The following is a 20,246-nucleotide window of genomic DNA, read 5'->3' on the forward strand; positions in this document are numbered from 1 at the left end:
TTAATATTGTCTCCACGCTGCGCAGGCAATTCAGCCCAGCACCGTGATAAACATTAAATATGCTTTTCATCTTTCGCTCCTCTTTCTCCATCCAAAAAAAAAAAAAAAAAAAAAAACGGTTCGAGAGCGAGGGAACTACAGATAGACTGCAAAAAGCGCCCACTTTGAAACATCTGCGGGGCAAAAATGATAAAACGTGACTGTACTGTCTGGACGCCTGCGTTAAAAAAAGCGTCTGGCGTCGTCGGGGTACATTTCAAGAGCTTGTCCTTGTTTGGTGGCGAGGTCACCGTTTGCTATTCCGCTCGAGCAGCCGACGTAGCGTCTGACGCCAGGCCTTGGTCTCCTGCTGGGTTGTCGAGCGCGGGACGAGACCTCAGAAAGTCTTTGGCGCTACGCCTCACGCATGCTAACAAAGCCAGAAGAAAACCAAAAGGATGGAGGAAGAAATCCGGTCCCCGCCGAGTGCTTCATCCTTCCTCATTGAAATGAATTATGAAACTATGGACTATAATACCGCAGCGACTGAAGCTAGCAGGATCAGCTGACATTAGCATTTAAACAGAACATCAGTTTGTTTTGCTAAGTGCCAATAGAGAGAGGTACTACATCAATCATTGTTCTGATTCCTTTCCTTACTTCTCAAGAGTGCAAAAGCCGCTGCAGTCTGGCCCTGGATCCCGGAGTCTTGGCTTTGCAGGCCGTCGATGCCAGAAATCCACTGGTAACCCTGAGAAGTTCTGGAAGAACAGGACGGAGGCGCATCTGCGGGGAGTGCTTTAAACACGGAGGAGAGCGTTTGCAGGTTAGGAGACGATATGGATTTTTGGAGGGCCGTTCCAATACTTGGTGGAATAAAATTCTGGATAATGATATTGATTGATGACCCGCTGCGTGATGCAGGAGGTAACCATGCTTAGATGCAGACAAGCGACGGAGGCATCGCAATGCGTATCACGCAGATTCATGGAACGGATATCAAACCCCCCGCCCCCGCCCCCCCCTCCGCCTTTCCATACACATGTGTATTGTAAACATAAACGCAGGGCTGCACGCATGCTGGAACAATAAGCGAAGCTCACCGTAGCCTTGCTGACAACTAAGGTCAGCGTCTGATGTAAATTGTCGCCGGTGAGGGTGGTCGTCTCCAGCTCCATCAGCATATTCCGCCTCCTCCGTCATCTTGTCAATGGCGCTCTGGCAAGGACAACGAGCGCGGGCCACATCTCGCGCCACCGCATCCTGCCATTAGGGGTGAGAGTGTGTAAAGGGGGGGGGGGGGGGGCGTATACACGAGGCCAAAGCAGACAAAACGCTGCATAATTACTCAACCTTTTCAATGCGTGTCAGTCTTTTGAGAGCCCGGGCAAACGTAACTTGAAGGTGGATGAATATGGAAACAAGGCCCTGACATACTTGTGTGTTGGGAGAGCAGAGATTCAATCACGCCGGCTGTCAGTCAAATGTGACGAGCACGCGGGCGGCGGCGGCGGCTGCGCTCGTGTTTTTCGTCTTTATCTCTCCGCGTCGCCTTTAAATCGCAAATCATTAGCATTCTCTCGAGGCGCGCGCGCGCGTTACCTGCCAAACCCGGCCGCTGCATTCAAATACATATTTCATAGTTTATCCACACACCCCCGTCACCATGCCCTAAACTCATTGACCCCCCCCCCCCCCCCTTCCTTCATCTGCTGTCAACTGCATTAGGCCATAAGATAATCAAATTAATTATACTTCATCCCCTCTGCTCTCCTTGCCAGCATGAAAAATAGCTTGACTAGCATTAACGGAGGGCAAATGACGGCGGTCCGTCCCCACCCCCTGTGCCCGGTGCCGTCTCCTCTAGTGCTGGTGTCAGCGCCGATCTGTCACCCTGACGAGAAGAGCTTCAGAAGGCTGAACCGGGGCAGGTTCTCCCCTGGTCGCCCCCCCCCCCACGCCTCGACTATCCCTGAATCTTCCTGTTCTTCCCCCAGCATCCTTGGGGTGAGGGGTGGGCATGTGTGTGGGGGGAATATATAGCTTCAGGGTGCAAGGCTGCGGGGTCACGGGTGGAGTGCGACGGGGGTATGTTTTCTGTCCATAACAACCCGCCCAACCCACACGAAGGAGGCAACAAAAAAGCAAATCAGCTTTCATACATTACTGTAAGACGCTCGAATCATGCCACTTATTCCAGTTCGTGTTTTGCTATTCACCATCCTTTCTTTGAGCTCCTTTTGATGAAGCCAAAAAACAAAAAAAAAACCCCAAAAAAAACCCGCCCACTTAGCCTCCTACCTGAATGCAAATCGGCCTAATTTGAGGGGACATGTTTATTAAGCTGGGCCTAGTTTGGGGCAGCAGTGAATATTGCAGACGTCAAAGTAGGCCATGTGGGGCTGGAGGATGGAGAGGGAGAGAGAGAGAAAGAGTATGCGAAAGGGTGGCCCCTCTGGAAGCTGATCTGAACTCTCGCCTCCGGTTCCGTGCTCCTCCCTCTCCTCCTGAGCAAAGTTATCACACACCAAAGGCGTTTGTTCTTCTATTTGTTTTGCCCTGTGAGTGCTTTGGCAACAACCAACACCAAAAAAGGGACTCACTTCTGGTTTTTTTTCTCTTTTTTGGCCATTAAGTTCATCGCGTTGCGGCGAATAGGATTGATTTCATCTGCTGGCTTCTACTCACTCTGTCTTTGCTTTCTGTGCGCATGGCGGTTAAGCGCAGGTAGCCGACCGGCGCGAACGCGTCGGCCGAGTGGATGGTCGTCTCGGACGAATCGCTGCGATGCGTGAGGGGAAAAGCAGTTAAGGTTTCTTTTCTCGTTGCAAGTCAGAAAATAAATCGAGATTCGAGTTTCTGAATACTCACATGACGAGCCTCTTTTTGAAGAGGGGGCAATCGAGGGTAAAGGTTTCATATTCTCCTCCTTCTCCGCAAATATGGACGCCGTACTTCTGGGAGAGCTGCGCAAACCACCAAAAATGAAGCTCTTGCTTAAAGTACGCAAACATACAATGAAAAATGAATTTTAGAGCATAAAAAGCCAATGACAAATAGCACTCCTCTGGCAAAAATGTATCATCCATTTTAACTGGGCTGATACTGAATGCGTTAAAAAAAAGTAAACAAAGACTGATTTCGAACACAATATGCCTTGCAAGAACATGATGACCTGTTTCAGGTGTGGTGCCATGTCGGCCAGAGATTTTCCCAGATGCTTGTCGGGGTCCAGGCCTGACGTGCGGAGAGAAAGAATCACAGAGGTGACCGACGTCAACACATCGGTTTGTTTGACTTTGCGAGGAGTGTATACACATCTCTGCGGCTAAGGATAACAGTTTTCAAAAGCTGTGTATGCACACAAATTTATACTTAGATACGCGCACTTCATCTACTCCCCCCTTGAGAACATAAACTGTGGTAAGAGATGCTGTTTATTTGTCTTGTGCCCTCCCGTGACTCAAGGGCATAGGGAGGGGAAGATAGGGACGAGCCAGCATGCCTCACTCCACTGAGCTTCATACGGTCAACATCTGATGACTGTAATGGGCTCACCCTTCATTGTTCAGCTCCCAAGACAATGATTTCATACTGCACGTCACCAAAGATGTGTCTTCGGTGATTGACGTGATCTTTAACAAGTGGCCGATTCATCCCGGGAGGTATGGCGCACCCCTGATGATCGCTGAGATGCCCATAAAACCTTTTTGAGTGTGCGTGTCGGGGAAGTGGGAGGGGGGTTCTAATTAAAGGAGCAAAGTTAATTGTAATGTGAGAATATCTTCTCCCTCATGGCCTGACAAGCTCAAAGGTTAAAGTGTCAGTCGGCGCGAGCCCACCCGTGGGGAGCCATGGGTGGGAGACGTGAAGGCGGAATTTGGGCTTCATCTTAATCCCAATTGTATTTCACGATGGTCCAACACAATGTGGGGGGGGGTCATGACGGTAGAATGAGCACAACCTTATTCTCATCCCGGGGGACCCGTGCTCTTAATTACAGTGAGAATTTCTAATCTCGACATCCTCTCATCTTAACCCCGCCGCAAAGGTAATAAGGAGCGATGCATTAAAATTAAATTCCTTTTAAATATCCTCTATAATTAGTCATGTCTTTTAACAAAATCTTCATAATTGGCTCCAAATTGCAGAGGGGATGCCACTCTTTTTTTTCTTGATAGTTTCATTAAATTTGATGCACTTAAATTATTGATGATCTGCAAGGAGACAATTATTTAAAAGCCTTAAGTAGCACAAACGGTCCGAAAATAGCGTCAACACGTTTCAGCAGGCATTGACACCACTTGACTTTCATAGCAAAAAAAAACCAACAAAGTTTTGTTGGCCTTTGCCCACCGTGAAGAGGTTTAGCTGTGTGAAGTTACATGGTTAGCTCAAACTACTTGTGAGTTCCCTTCCGTTCGCTGAATGGAAAAACCTGGAGATGGCAGATAGCGTCTTAGCCCAAGCCAGCCTAGCCGTGAGCGCGCTATCGCAGATGTCCACGGGCTTTTTCTCCCAATCTGGTGACAGCTCGGCTTTAATCCCCCCCCACGCCAAATTACATTGGTGACGTGCGGCACTTTAGCCCACTAAATGGATAGTATAAGCGTCTCGCCTCCCTTGTCAAGTGAGCACTTTTAAAACGACGCTCGAAAACAATACATCTTCGCTCGCTATCACAAAGAAGGAGCCGAAACAACGGACGATAAGAGGAAGGTTATTTGGAACATTTGTCAGGCTTTTTTTTTTTTATCGGGAATTCAGTGTCTGGTTGGAATTATGGAAAGCGGATATTGTGTTGGGATAAAACTTTGTCATCCCTAAGAGAAATCGGAAAAAAAAAAAAAGGGGAAGGAGGCTTTGATTTTTGTATTGTCTTGGGAGAAGAATCCCAATTAAGCGAGGGACCTGTGGTGCCCTGACTCGCCACCATCGATTAGCTAATTAGATGAATATTTGATCGTGACTTTCAGAAGAACCAATTGCCTTTAGGAAAACAAGAAACACATTTTCTGTCATTTTGAGGTGCAAAAGAAATTGGATTTGGACAATGAGGTGTAATATGAAAAGCTGAATTAGCCAAATAAAAAATAACATTTTGTTTATATTTGTGAAATTTCCCTTTCTTTGTTAGTTTTTTTTTTTGATTCAGTGACCAGTTGAGCTTGTTAATTTTTTAACGACATTTTCTTCTAGCGCTACTTTTCTCTTGTTACATGGTATTAAGCCGCCATCAGCACAGATTTCAAATTTGCGGAGAATTCACTTAGGGGATTATCCTGCATTTGGACAGCTGTCTTTTCACAACGGGGATTTGTCATCAAACTATATCCTCCCCTTAAGAAAAAAAAAAAAAGATACTTTTCTTTATCCATTCCCTTTTAATTTGCACCTATCTTCCCCGAGCGGCAAACGGAGGAATATTAATCTTTATTGACTTGGCGGGAAAGCGTGGGGACGCATTTGGCCGTATCATTTTGACAGAATATCGTAAGCTGTTTCAGATGTCATTTCATAGAGAGACTTAAACTTTGACCTCCACACTTTTTTTTTTGGAAAAAAAGAAAATGATGAGGTAAATCCTTTTCTGTCTCCAACAAGACTGTTTGTGCTGTCACACAATCACTGCCCAGACCTGCTCCCACCAAAAAGCTGCAATTAGAAGAGGATTGCCTAAAGGCCTTCCTTCAAAAGTCTCCTTTCTAATTACTTGTGCCGCGGGACAAGTGAGGCCTAGCTGCACGCTAAAAAAAAAAAAAAAAGACACCCGAGGTGATTTTTCTTTCTGATTATAATCCGCCAAAAAATGTGGAGGATTCGCTTTCAGATGAAGTTTTGTTTATGGTAGAGTGAGCAGAGTTACAAGTGATTACTTTTCCCTAAATAGTTCAGCTCTATTAACAAGTGATGCTTTGTGTTTCGTAATCGTCATAGCGCAGCAAGAAACTCAGCCGGTTCCATCACTTTGAGAAAAGTGAGCGTTTGAACAAGAAAACTTTTTTTTTTTGATTTCCTGAACATAGTAAGTCCTCGTCATCTTCTGGCCCTCAGGCTCCAAAACAGGCAGCGAATTACAGCGCATTTACCTCAACGTGGTTGAGAGACAGAAACGAGTGCTCGCCCGTTTTTAATCAGGTACGGAGAGCGCGACACGGAGGGACACGTGCCGTTTATTGACGGGCTAAATTGGATCGGGAGGAGGCGGGCGATCACCTAGCACGATAGCTAGCGTGCACGCCCTCCTCCCTCGGCGCTCCTTATCTCCTCACATTGTTCTCCGCTTCAATACCTTTGCCTCTGGCACACGTCCCGACAACCGGCGCTAAGCCGCAGATCCGCGATTAGGCCATTATTCTGCTTCTCGCGCTTTCTTCTCCCCTCCTTACTATCAGTCACTGATCAAAATTCGCCCGTTCCTGCCACTACTTAGCGAAGAGAGTAAAATGGCTGACCGTGGGGGGAGGGATGATAGGCGGGGGGGGGGGGGGCTATCTCACCTAAGGCGGCGACTTTGATGAGGATGGCGTGGACGTCAGATGATATCATCTCGGAGAGCAGCGACTCCTGGTCTCGCCGCCACAGGTAGGCCAGAGACTGCAAACCAAGACGCAAACACCTTGCGGGAGAAAGTGAGAAGGGGCGAAGGGGAGCTTGATTACAGTGGTTCGCCCCTAACGTTTTTTTTCCTCTTTCCAAAAGCTCATCAAGGAGTGCTAATTACGGGATGGAGTCTAATTAAAGAGTTGTGTTGTAAGCCTTTTGAGTGAGACTTACACATTTTCAAGACGGACCCTCTGGTAATCAGAGAGAATGGCCCCCGCAGACACCGCGTCGACACCCTCCTTTTCCTGTGGAGAGAATGAAGGAACCTTCAAACACAAACGCTCACCCCTCCGCCTCCACTTCCCTCACTTTCTACATTACGTGCGATACACTCAGCAATGACGTTTGCGTCCCGTGGGGGGCTAAAGATTGTTTGCTCAACCTACAATGGTGTTTCTAATCTGACCCGAGACACACAAACACAAAACGACGCGCACACGCTGCGTGTCTTTCCATTCACTGTCAGGATGTTTACATTCGGGTCATATCAAAAGCACGGCCGTTCAACCCACATTCCCTGGGGATTGATTTATTTAGCAATGAGTAGACGCTCTGTTTTCCGTATTCTTGCTGCCCTCATTTTTAATATTTCTCTGTACTTTTGGGGCCGTAGTGTATTTTATCAATATTCTAATTGCTTTTCATTTTTTTCCCATATAGTGAACAACTCCAGGGAAGAACAGGAACAGGTTCTAACTAGAAGCCACACAAACAATCACAAGCAAGGTGCAGCGGTGCATGCCCCCCCCCGCCTTCCCCTCGGTGTGTCCGACATACACCTGCAGATTCATCAGCACATTACACAGGCTGTAATTAGAAAGCCGGGCCGGCGGTGGGAGCGGTCTCCAGTAAATTACCTTGTAGACATTATCAATTTCCCTGGCTACTGGTCCTTAAGATAACCCTCGCGGTCGTCCTCCGCCTCCCTGCCGCCCGCGCTTGCTTCCTGCAATTTTTCTCTGCCTGATAAACATGCTGATTAAAGCGAGCAGCGTGTAAACCTTTGATACTTTCCTAAATGAAATCCATGCCCTGCCTGGGGCCTGATGCTTTGCTGAACACAAACACACACACACATACACACACACACAACTCCAAGTAGGCATGCCTGCTAAATGCTAATCAGATAAAAAAAATGTGGGTGTGGTGCGAAATACAGTGCGCTGTGAAAGGTAAAATGGGGGAACACGCAGATAAAGGTGGATCTAATGGCGTGACCTCGAGTTTAAACATCTCCAGGCCTCGGGATTCAGTATGTCTTAAGGTCCCTCCGTTGTGAGAAACATTACCGTCAGATCCCGCTGGTCGGTGACAGTAATTAAGTCGGACTGATAGCGTTGCGGGGCCCGGCGTAGCAGCTCAGGGGGCTTGCGGGCACGGTCGTGTAATTCGAGGTAAGCCTCAGGGCCGGCGCTCTGGTCTAATGCAATGATAACCCTTTTGCCTAAATGCAACTGTCACTTCCTAAAGAGGCCAATTAGGAGTCGCAGATTGCGACGAGGAAGGACAAAGAGAAGAGTCGAAGTCGGGGCTATCGAGTGAATCAACACCAATCGTCAAAAAAGGGGAAAAAAAACAAAATGGCTGAGTTCCTGTTCCATTTTGGCTAAGGGTCCTTGAAACGTTTTAGTAGAAGAGAAAGGTTGGGGCTATCGAGTGAATCAACACCAATTGTCAAAGGAAAACAAAAAACAAAATGGCCGACTTCTTGTTCCATTTTGGCTACTGTCTTCTTATGAGAGACACATTTCAGTCTCGCTGGGCTTGGACGGGCTCTGACAAAACCTCGACCTAACTATCCCCGTCCTCTCCATCAGGCACAAAAAAAAAGCTATTAATGAGGATCTATGGCCCCGAGCGATGGAAGTCCTCGGTCCCCCTAGGCGTGTCCATCAGGGTACTTAGCCTCATGCGGTCATTAACTCCCGTTACTAATTGTCAAATTCATTAAACTCCTCCTTACCCCCGCATCTGGATTGTCTCCCGTGTAAATGGATGGACGAGGACTGAGTTATTAAGATGTCAGCTGCGGGGGGAGATTAGGGCCGGGAGGCACGCTTCGCAAAATAACGTCACGGCCGTTAAACTCAAACCGCAAGGTAGCGTGCCTGATATACTTTGTAATTATATATACATCCATCTTGGGAGGGACATAAAAGAGTTGTTCAATTGTATTCACAGTCACGCTGCCTTCAGGTAAGACGTAGATTTGACCTATTGGTAGGACAGGAGGAAAAAATAAAATGTATTTATTTATATTTTCAGATGATGGTTGGAGGGAATTTCAAGTGCATTACTCGCTCATCAGAGCAAAACTGCACGAAATTGAGGAACAGAAGCAACCTTGACAATTAGAACACCATGAAAAATTCAAAATTCCATATTCCAGCCGAATACATAAGAACCCTCATTAGCTCCCAATGGCTGTCACTGTGACGTCTTAATTATACCGCTTGGCAATACAAAAGCTCCATTTAGCAAAATGCCGGGTTTCCAAAATGCCTCCTTTCTGGCAACGGTAAGATGCCCGAGTCGGCGGATTTTGACTATTATGCGCCGCCTTGACAGACATCTTTATGCAAAAAAAGCAAAGGGGGAGAAAAAAAATGGTCTTTTTATCGAGTCCAAAGTTGTTGACGCTGACTTTCCATTATGTTATTGCCTCTTGCATGTGCGATGGCGGGGGAGTGGAAGGCGACAAGGTAGAGAAATTAATTAAAGTGCTTTGAATGACAGCTTGCTCAAGGGCATCGGGGCACCATCGCACTCTGTATCGCCATCATCATATCGACGCCACGGCTAACCTCTATCCTTTACCCCTCTCTCTTGTCAAACACTCCTCCTCTCCATGTAGCTCTTCCAGGGCCCATCAAGTAAGTGAAGGGACACTCTTAATGTTCTCTCCATTAGATCAGCTAGCCACCCTATCGTCATGTAATGTAATGACATGGAGGGAACACGGAGAGAGGGGCTGGGCCAGCTCAAGTGCTTGTCGTACGTGGGGGAGAGGGCCAGCTTGGGTCAAGTGATTGTGTTTAATGCGATGCGGGCCAACAGTCCCGGGGCGTGGCGGGCTGTCCCGACAAGTTGGGGTACGCGGCACTGACTGGAAGCTTAGGGTTGGCTTATTTTGCATCTGTGAAGATTGATATACCCCAAGGTGACCCCGGTGGTGTTTTGAAAATTTAGAACACGAAGCCAGTTTCACTTTGTGATGTGACATTTTGTGATCGACCCACAAAAAATGTGAAGTCAGACCAAAAGGCCAGTTTTACTTAGTGAGGTGACATTTTGTAGTAGACCCACAAAAAAATGTGACCTCAGACCAAGAAGCCAGTTTCACCTAGTGCCGTGACGTTTTAGAGTCGACCCACAAAAAATCTGAAAAGATACAGACAGTATGCTATTTAAGTTTGAAGCAACATTTTAAGGTAGTCGTCTCAATTTCCAGGGGTCCTTCAAAAACCAACGACTCGAATCTCAGTACAATGCGGCAGTGTACAACCTGACATGCGGGCTTAGCAGCTGTCTTTGCAAAGCTCCGGAAATCTTTCACCGTCATTCTCGTTGGTAAACTGGCGAGGCTTTCTTTCCTGAGCAGCTGTTGAGAGACGGCTCTGAACTCACTGACGGGCTTGTAAAATGTCGCGCGTCGGTCCTCAACCATTCCAGTTTGGTGGGCTAAAAAAAAAAAAAACATACAGCTCGCAAAACAGGATCTCGTGATTAGATCCTCAGATACAATGAGATGTTTATTTTTATTGTTTTTTTTTCCATAAAGTACAGCTGTCACTATCGCTGGTGTTCATTTTATTCTCAACTACTCATGGTAGCTTTGTGCCCACTTACAGCTCTTTAACAAGAACGTTCCCCTTTGGGCTAATAAAGGCTTATTACATTATACGCTATGTAACACGCCCACAGATCATTTACAGCAATTCCGACACACTCGCCCAAGTGTAGTATATGGAATAACGGGACTGTAAGAAATCATCTTAAAAAAAGAAAAAAAAAGGTAAAGAGACTAACGTTTCATGAGTTTCCTCTCGGATATATTCAGAGAGATACATAAACACGGGCCTTGCCAGAAACCAGGCTGGGACGGAGAAGGCCACGGCCAAAGCAAGCACAAAGACCAGGTTTCAGCAAGCCCAAGGACGAAGGGAGATTTCTGTGTCGCAAATAAAAAAAAAAACTGGAAGATGGAAGGTAGTTTATCAAACGCCCGTCGGCCCGTGAATACTAGCCGAGAAAACCGATACGCTAAAGTTATTTTCTGCAGAAAGTGGAACAATGTCCCTTTGTTTTCCACATGATCGACTGCGATTGTTTTTGCAAAGAGAGGAAATGATGCAAGGGCTTCCCAAAAAATTCCAGGTTTTACTTGTCACCGATAAAAGGATAACATTTTCCGTAAAAAAAAAAAGAAAAAAGAAAGTTGATCCCAGCTTCGTCACAGCTGGGGTAAAAGTGTCTCAGACAGAAACACACTCACAAATGTTGTTTCTGGTGAGGTCAGGTTCCAGGCTCTTGGCATGTCGGCCCGCTCGGTCCGTCCTGCCGTCCGCGCCGCGTCACTCCAACCGACCATCACAGAAGGAAAACACGGCGCTTTAACCGATTCTCCAGACTGCAGGTGGTGTTTTTCCAACTTATGACTTGGGTCATGGAGCCTGCCGCAAATATTTCATGTGGGGAACGGCTTGCAAAATACAACATAAAAGAAAATACATTTTGGATCTGAAGACGGCTGAGCTGTCTGTTATAAAATACTCAGCCCAACCTGTCCTTTTAGAATATCGTCCAAATCTGCTCCAGACAGAAAACGGGCAGCCTAGCCAAAAGACCAAAACGCTAGCTCGGCAGTCAGTGGCTCTTACCTTTGGGCCTGCCCACTTCTAATACTTCCCGCCATTTCCGCGCAAGGGGCCGACCAACTAGGGCTACACAAAACAAGCTAACGTTAGCTGTTGCACCATTAACATGTACAAGGACCAACACAAAACAACTTTTGGCTGCTTGTAAGCTCACTCCAGGCACAGCATTTTGTGGTACCCCCGAACCGCAAACAAGCTCACATTAGCTGGCTTATTGATTGTCTCTCCGAAACCCTTCGCCTCTGACCCCTGAGGTCATGATTTATGTATTAAGCCGCTTTTAAGAAAAATCCATTTTCCTGTTGAGACCCCCCCCCGATGAACGTCTAATGCGGCACCGCGCCGGTAATCAGAGAAGGGCTGTATGTTTGATTTCGACACCCGCCTCCGCCCTCCTCCAGCAAGTTCGCACCGCTCTGGCTTGCTTTGCAACACCTCAGCTCCCGAATCGATACAACTAAGAGATTCTTCCGCCTGCCCGACAGCCTCCTTTCTACGGCTTCCCTCCATCCCTTGCAGCGTCTCGATCCAGAAAAATGCGTGACGACAACGCAATAAAAGCAAAAGTCAAGGAGCGCTAAGGACCTTTGGAAGTTTTCGTTATCTAAAACCGATGTTAAAGCTGTTGATAATGTTCCTCTATTGAAGGTCAAGATGTAAATTAGAACAAAAGTGCTGCACAAGAACGCACTCAAAAAGAAAATCAGTCTCAGCGATGTTTTGCGGAATGCAATTCAGCGCGGCAAATTCGACTTGAAAGTAACATTTCCATCCTCGGCGACGCCGGCGTCGAGCGTGACAAAGATGTCACGCCGCCGCTAATTAAAGCTGGCGGACGGGAACGCGCGCGTAGAGATCATCTATATTTCCTCATCACTCTAATGAGCTTAAATGTCTTTGTCTGCATTCGTCAGCTCAAAGGTTACCGAGTAACAAAGTCGGCGAGTAACGCGAGTGTTGTGCTTTTGCCGCTTTGTGGTATGATCGTCAGCAAGTGAGCCACTGTAGCTTTTTGGGCCGGACTACTTCAGGAATCAGTGTCCTATTGTGTAATTTAACAATGTCAAGATGGCTGCCGAGAGAAATAAGATAAAATACTAATTTAAAAAAAAAAAGCTACATAAAGAAAACAAGCGCACAGGCGAGATGATCTGTCTTCAGCTGACCTTGAAAATACACTGACAAACATACACATGTGCCCACGCGGGGGTCATGGGGCACAGAAAGCCCCTGTGTCAGGTCACAGAGCACAGCGAGAAGGATAAAGGATTTGAGGGATGTGATATGACTAATATGAGGGCTTTTGCGGGCCTTCGGGGGGTGGCGGTGGTGAGGCGCGACGGGGAGGGGAGGTGGGGGGACTGAGCGTTACAGCCAGCGGTGACTGACACTGCTGATCTGTATCACACATCAGAGCGCATCACACACACATGGAGTATGGAATCCCACGTGCTATGTGGAGAGAAACGTTGTGGAAAATCCACAATAAGACAGCACGGGGGGAAATTTGAAGGAATGCACAAATCTTGAAGCAATTTAAAATAAAGTGCAGCGTCACTCAGGGACCCTCCCTTTAAAATAATCCGGGTATTATTAATTAATAATCAAAGGGAGTTCAAAACTTTCAGTTTCTTGATCCCCCTCTCACTCCCGCCTGCGTTCTTCAAATAATGAAAAATATATAGGGAAAAAATGCTACAAAAATTGGTTAATTTGTCTGTTTTTTTCTATTTGAGAAAACTGAATTTATAAAAATATCATAATTTATTTATCTTCCCCAGAATAAAGCCATACTATTATGAGAATAAATATAAAGCTGTGGTATGAAAATATTTCTAAGTCAAGTAAATGAAAACGCCTCAATACAGGCCTTGAAGGGTCTCTTTTCCTTCTGCCTCTTTCTCCTTCGCCCAAAACAAGATTGTTCAAAGACGAGCACTTGACGGGATGGGATGGCCGGTTGTGCCGATTCACGTGGATCGGGTTACACGGTTCAAAGGCACGCTGCCATGCACGGCCAGCGGTGAGAGCAGAGGCCGAGGATAGGGCCGCATTGTCCCGCTGTCATTAGCGCTGCTGCCAGCAGATGGATGGCTCGTCACCCCCCCCAACCCCTCGCTATTATGATTGGGATTCTTCTTCCTCTCTTCTCTGTCAACAAAAGGTTCTGAAGAATATGATCTCTTCCTTTGATTCTTTTCAATGGCTCCAAAGATGCAAGTGTGGAAGATCCACTTCCAGGTTTGGTCCATAGGTGGCACTGTTGGCTCACGCAGACCCCAAAAAAATAAAATAAATAAAAACAAGAGGAAGGGCGGGAAGAATGCTCTGCACTCAAACTCATCAACTCCAGCAGAAATTTTTCATCTTTTGCCATGGTGTCATTTGTCAAAAATAATCTTGTAACTTCTAATTAATTTGTGAATCTTTCAAAACATCACACTTTATGAACAGCTCACTTTTCACAGATAAAACTTCTTATCCACTTAACAGCTTGTCCTTAAAAGGAGTGATTTCTTTTTTTTTTTTAAACTTCTCAACAATACCGCCTATGTGTTGAACATAACATAAAAAGACTGATTTGGCCTAATGACACGAGTTTGTAAACCATCCGATTTACACCGCCGGACCAAAATCCTCAGACGTCCAAGATCACAAAGTTCTGTTTGGCTGACTTCACTCGGAGAGCGAGAGGAAGCCTGTTGTTTATGATCGCGGGTCTGCCGATGACGGCGCGAGGGCTAAACGAGGGAATCGCTGGAGGTCTGGGAGCCCACGAGGGACTGCAACCGCCGTGATCTATGGCCTGTGTGACTGAGGGGGTCAGCGCCGAGAAGCCTTGGAAATTGGGAAATTAGCAGTCTTTGGCAATTATAGAGGCCTGAACACAGGGGAGGGGTATCATACCACATACCAGAAACATGTGTACAACGCTGTCAGAAAAAGGGGTACAGTAGAAGTTCATCTGGGGGGGGGCCCTCTGGGTACAATCTACACTAATGTATACCTGCATAAGTCATTATTCAACTATATTCATGCAGCACTTTCACCCTAGTATCTGTGACTTTTAATGTGTGTGGCTTTAAAAGGAAGAATAGGAATAGCTCGGCTTCAACTCCTAACTTTGTGTATAAAACATAAACCTTTAATTATCCAAGACGGCGTTTTGAGAGATACGTACCAAGTACGACAGATTGAGAGCAACGACATGAGTTTGTCATCTGCCGTGCAGTTTAGCAGCACTTTACAACATGTGCAAAAAGTACCGCGGCCGTTGAGCGGGCCAGATGGAATCAGACAAGTAAGGCCCCTCTGAGACGCCACTAATGGGCTACTAAGTGAATAAGAATCCAAAGAAGACGACTTGTAAAACATCTCAGCGGCGTGACATGTGTCGTGAACCTTAGCCGACCGGAGAAGTTTAGTGGCGCCCGGAGAGCTCGGCAAGCGCGAAGAGCGGACAGAGAAACGAACGTCAGCCAGCTGACATGCTTTGGAACTGGAAGAGTTACGCGAGTTTGGTGTGCCGTGAAACTTTCTGTTCACTGTCAAAACGTTGGCAAATTTCGCTCCATAAAAATACAACACAGCGACAGCAAAGGCTTCAACCTTGATTGAGCCAAACCCGATCTGAAGCCGAGAAAATAATCATTCGGGGTCTATATTTTGGAAACACAGTACGGAGTATGTTTAAAAAAAAAAAAAAAAAAAAGTTTCAAAACAGTGGAGGGCACAAAGTTACCTTGACAAGGCTTAGCAGCTGATAAAGATCCTCCACCTCATCCCCCTCCGTCTCCTGATAGTCTCTGCCAGTGTTCAAGCTGGAGCCCTGGATAGTGCGTCGGTAAAGGGGCAAGTCCATGGCCTCAGCGTACAGTTCTATGGCCTGGTGGCCCACTGTTTGGTACATGTAACTGTCCAACTCATCTGGGGGGGGGTTACGTGAGAAGATCAAGACATCGCTTGCACAGAGACAAGGTGTACCATTTTTTGCATTTCTTAAAACATCTAAGCTAGCTGGACTTAACATTTGGTGAACCCGCATAACTAATAGAGACAGAGATTTTCCTAATGCTTTGCCCCACTTACGCAGCCAAATAAGGCAACAAACATCATGTTTAGACTTCAACACCACTACAAAGCACAACAAGAAATCCAAAGCATCCTCACCTTTGTGTGCAGGGCGTAGGTTGGCCAGAGCTACAATGTCATGCCCGGCAGCCACACACTGCATCATGTTGTAACAGCTGTCTTTGCCCCCACTGGAACCATGGCATAATAAACATACTATGAAAATACAATATGCGTGTGTTATAATAGCTCACGTTAGTTTGTAATAAGTTCGATGTATGGTGCCTAAACGCGCTCTGTATTTCAGATACTTTAAGTACAGTCACGAGTATTACGTTACTTCCTACCGTGACAATAACACAGCTGAAATGTAATTTATTCTGCTTATTTCAAAACGACATTTGGTAACATTAAAAAAGAGCGGTGAGATGACATTTACCTTATTAAAGCGACTACTTTCATCTTCAGAGTCACTTTGGGTATTAATTTAAAAGGTAAACACAGTAAGCCGGTGTCGGTAGGCTCGAGCTTGTCTGTTTACAAATACACGTTACAATATTTCCGGGTTGAAAGGACCCAACTGACATACCAAGGTGCCCAAGAATGTGCCTGAGGGAAATACATGAGTAAAGCATTCCACTCGCTCTCCCTTTCTCTCTTGTCACTGTAACGTGAAATCAACACAACAATTTAAATTAAAAAATGACAGTAATATTTTAGAACATGCTAGCTTTTAATAAAATAAAAAAAAGCTATAATAACATTACAATGTAAACCAATAAAATCCTGTCTTAGTGGAAAATAACTCAGTTAATGCAATGCCTGTTGATTTTTGAAGGATTCAATGGACTATGAGGACGGCCGCGTAGCATTATTTAGAGCACTAATGCACGCACCTATCTAGTCAACATGGCTTCACACTGCCACACATCTTCTGCCTCACTTTTCTCTAGGGAGACCCCAAAAGTCCATGCGCTAGTATTTGCACACATAGGTTGCACGTTTCTCCTCTGAGAGAGCGCTTTTTCGCTCGGAGGAAAAGCCTTTGATGCTCTTTTTGCACTCTGTTGTTGTGCCAGAGCCGAATAATTGCTGGTGCTTTCGTGTGCGCCGCTCACCTTCTGCCCCTAAGCGGGCCAAAGGCAATGCATTCTGTTTGAGTATACAAAATGGAGAAAGGCACCTCCTCACCCTCGCGCTTTTAACTACATTCTCTTGTACTTTTTTTGACTTTCCAACTTAGGAATATGGGGCAAGATCTACATGATGTGCATGAGCAGAATTTGACTGAGAAGTGGAATCCCTTTTCATAACAATAAATCAATACGGAGTCCCCCAAAGTACAGTTTAGGGCAACAATGTATTTTCTCAATCGACTCAAGTCTCTTGTGAAGCCTTTCATTATGCACAGTGTTTATATTGTCTGGTAGGCTCCAATAAGAACACAAACTCCCAAAAGTCAGATGTATTTTTGTAGCCACAGTGCTTGACAGGTAACAATTTCCTTTTAGCCCTTGGACACAGAAAATTGTGTGCAAAGCCTTTCATGACTTGACTCGAGTAAGCATCGCTCATTTGACACGTGTTTGAATAATGACCTTATTTTGGTGATATACTCTCTTGGGTTTTGGTCGTCCTTCAGTTTTCATTATTTGAGCCGCAATATTGTTGCTACTTTGTCACTTGTATTTCATAAAACAGCCCCCCCCCTTTCCCCATGTCCTTTATGGCAATTTTCAGGAAAGCCCCCCTAGGATGCCAGCAAATGTAAAATGTCCCCGCTTATTGTTTTTAATTTATACAGTTTATTACACAGACAAATAAAGAGGCTCCGATTTCACTTGCGCTAGCATTTTTTTGCTGACGTTTTTTTAAAAAAAAAAAAAACTGTTTATGTCCGCATTGTTGGTGCAACGGGGATAAAAAAAAAAAAAAAAGTGTTGATAGATAGCCCGATGGTTGTGAATATGAGACGCATAAATATGAAAGAGCGGCGGCGAGGCGTCAAATGACACCCTAGGCCCTTTTTTTCTTAAAAGAGCCTGTGCATAGGACAGGTGATTTACACACGCCCGCCGCAGCTAATTTCTGTCGCGCAAGGACACAAAAAGTTTTGTAATAAGAAGCCGCGCCTCAAATCACCGCACAATAAATTGAGTGTCACAACAAACAGGCCGGCCAAGGTTGCACTCTCTGGTGGCCTCAATTCAAAAACAGGCATGCACACACACGCACTGTTTTGAAACACGACACAGGTATCATCATGCTTTCTTTTCTATTTTCATCAATAGAAAAAAATGAGCGGGAAATGATCAAATATGCGGCTCTATTTAAAATTTTCTTTGGCTTTTATGTAAACACATGTACACTTGAGTTTTTACACCTGTGCGAAAATAATATTAAAAAAAAATTAAAGAATGAACATTAAAATTGTGTTTAAGTTAGTATTTTATGCATTCATTTTTTCATCATAAAGCTGATTTCCTTTAAACACATTTTGGGTAATTGTAAGAAAATGTTACCCTTCTATTTGATCAATTTTACCTGCCATATAATTTACAGTTGCTAAATGTTTTATAATGATGCTGTTACGCTTCATTTCCACCATTTCCAGTTACTGTTTCAAAATGCAAACAAATAGCCCTGAAAAATAATATGAATGAAGCCGCATGATGTTTAATGACAACCAAATGTTATCTTGGAGTTGTATTACATTTGCCCGGGCGTTGTTAACTCCCCTCATTGACGTTGCCTCCATCAGGGGCTCATTTTGCTCCAGAACCATCAACATAATGATACCTCTTTAGGGCCTAACCGCATCCAAATCAGTTAGTAAACAACCCAAACGGGGGGATCTGTACACATTTTTACACACAATTAACTGTTATCACGAGAGGCTTAAACGGATTAGTAGGCCCATTAATGTCGGAGGCTAATCGCTCCTTGATTGGAAATTTGAGACAACGTGAAATCAAGTCAAAAGGCCTTTTGGATCCAAATGGTCTTCAACAGTGTTTTTGTCTCAGTGCCCCCATGAAGACTTGGCTCCTACGTCGTCTTTCCATTTGGCTTGTAAACCGCTTTCACATACGCGGATGATTAATGTTTCGCCTCAAAAGGCCCCCCGCCACCCCCCTGCCTTCTTTAGCTAACTATTATTTCACCATTTAAATCAGGAATTAGATAAGCAACGCAATGCTGAATCAGTCCTTCTTGTATATTTATGATTATATTAAGATAAACCGGACAGATTTGGCTTCTATTCAATCTAGGGGGATACAGTAGTGTATTTCAAATATTGGTCCATTTGCATAATGGAAAATGAAGCAAGCAAACAAAACATTATTACGCAAGCCAAATTAAATTACACGCTACACAATTTTAGGGCTAATTGGCATTTGGGAAAAAGTCCATCCGGCATCAGACATGTGCAGTCCTTTCCTTTGTATGATAATAATAATAATAAATATGAATGTTTGCGTCATATTTACAAAAATTAAAAATACAAAAAATACATCATAGAAAGTAAAAATAACAAGGGTATTATAATAATGGTGTAAAATCATATAGTAAGGATCAAATGTTAATTTGGATATTCAGTTCACTACATTTCCATTTTCTGTACCCAAAGGTTTTTCCCTTTTCTGTCAAGTGTGCGTGCGGGAAAGACTGCTAGTTCCAAAATTGTGGCCAGTTACTGTATATTGACATGGATTTACAAGGACGGTTTTCATTTTCTCATAGAACTCAATGCAATCAAAACAGAGTAACCAAAATGTCCCCCTGAACTCTTCAAGTTTCATCGTCGCTCTCTAAAGCGATCATTTCCTTATCCGTTAAAGATGACTTTCCAGGGTCCAGGCCAGGCAAAAATCCTTTCCTACAAATGTAATTTCCTCAAACGCTTGTCCTTGATGTGAAATCTTCTGGCCTCTCTTCCAACATCCCGGACACCCCAAATTACAGGCTCGCTGCTGTGAAGCTGCAGCCAAAAAGGATGTGGTCCGTGAAAGTAGGCCCCCGTCTGGGTAATTATCACGCTGCCAACGCAAACTGCACGCACGGCCGTCACCTGAGCCAAAGGCTGATACGGGATCTTACACTAATGGCTCGCAGAGACGCTCGCTTCTGTCATGCAGCCTTTTTTGCCAAGACGTTTTAAGGTACGCACATATCCAACCAACAAAACCACAATTGCACAAGACCCCCAGATTAATCCAAAACAATTTGAGCTGGCTCATAATTTTTTGGGTCTAGTGAACAGCTCAAAAGAATATTTCTTTTTCCAAGATGCAATCTCCTCCTATCAATTTGGGAGGTATACATAACAAAGTGTTGGTAAACGAGTGCGCCCTAATTAGTTTGCTCTCCCAACGACAGCCACCAAATGTATTCCCAATCGGGTATTACTGTAGATCTTGCAATCAGAATATTGAAGCTGACATCAGAGTTTGCCAATTCCCCCAAACACACACACGCATATACACACAGACAGAGGTTCAAAGATCCTCCCGGGCCTGTTATGGCTTTCCCTGGTGATCAAGTGTGACACTCGGCAAACACAAAAGCCTCAACCCTCTCGTGGCTGCGCCTTGCTTTTCTTGGACCGCAAAAGTCCGCCGGCTGCCAAGTTGGCTTGGCAAAAACGAGCTCCCATATCTTTACAGAGTGTGTGTGTGTGTATTTGTGGTTTGTTGATGCGTTGAGTGCATC

At 45.2% G+C, this 20,246-nt stretch overlaps 1 protein-coding gene across 10 annotated transcripts in view; it reads right to left on the reverse strand.

Annotated features, from left to right (window-relative positions):
• The window catches only part of dph6 (diphthamine biosynthesis 6), a 96,487-nt gene that overhangs the window by 20,154 nt on the left and 56,087 nt on the right, over positions 1 to 20,246 (reverse strand). For 3 of the 10 annotated variants that reach the window (XM_061301329.1, XM_061301330.1, XM_061301322.1), the window contains exons 1-10: positions 15,973 to 16,116; positions 15,633 to 15,724; positions 15,205 to 15,389; positions 6,757 to 6,830; positions 6,480 to 6,598; positions 3,155 to 3,216; positions 2,851 to 2,945; positions 2,668 to 2,761; positions 1,083 to 1,242; positions 640 to 777 (exon numbers count right to left, since the gene is read on the reverse strand). In XM_061301329.1, the coding sequence (XP_061157313.1) occupies positions 640 to 777; positions 1,083 to 1,242; positions 2,668 to 2,761; positions 2,851 to 2,945; positions 3,155 to 3,216; positions 6,480 to 6,598; positions 6,757 to 6,830; positions 15,205 to 15,389; positions 15,633 to 15,724; positions 15,973 to 15,995 (1,042 nt within the window). In that variant the 5' untranslated portion in view covers positions 15,996 to 16,116. Of the gene's footprint in view, positions 1 to 639; positions 778 to 1,082; positions 1,243 to 2,328; positions 2,487 to 2,582; positions 2,762 to 2,850; positions 2,946 to 3,154; positions 3,217 to 6,479; positions 6,599 to 6,756; positions 6,831 to 11,080; positions 11,228 to 15,204; positions 15,390 to 15,632; positions 15,750 to 15,972; positions 16,117 to 20,246 lie in introns of those variants that run through there. The other 7 variants (XM_061301325.1, XM_061301324.1, XM_061301326.1 and 4 more) reach the window with 5 other exon arrangements.

The sequence above is a fragment of the Syngnathus typhle genome, linkage group LG16 (genome assembly GCF_033458585.1).
Source record: "Syngnathus typhle isolate RoL2023-S1 ecotype Sweden linkage group LG16, RoL_Styp_1.0, whole genome shotgun sequence".
NCBI classification, from domain to species: Eukaryota; Metazoa; Chordata; class Actinopteri; order Syngnathiformes; family Syngnathidae; genus Syngnathus; species Syngnathus typhle.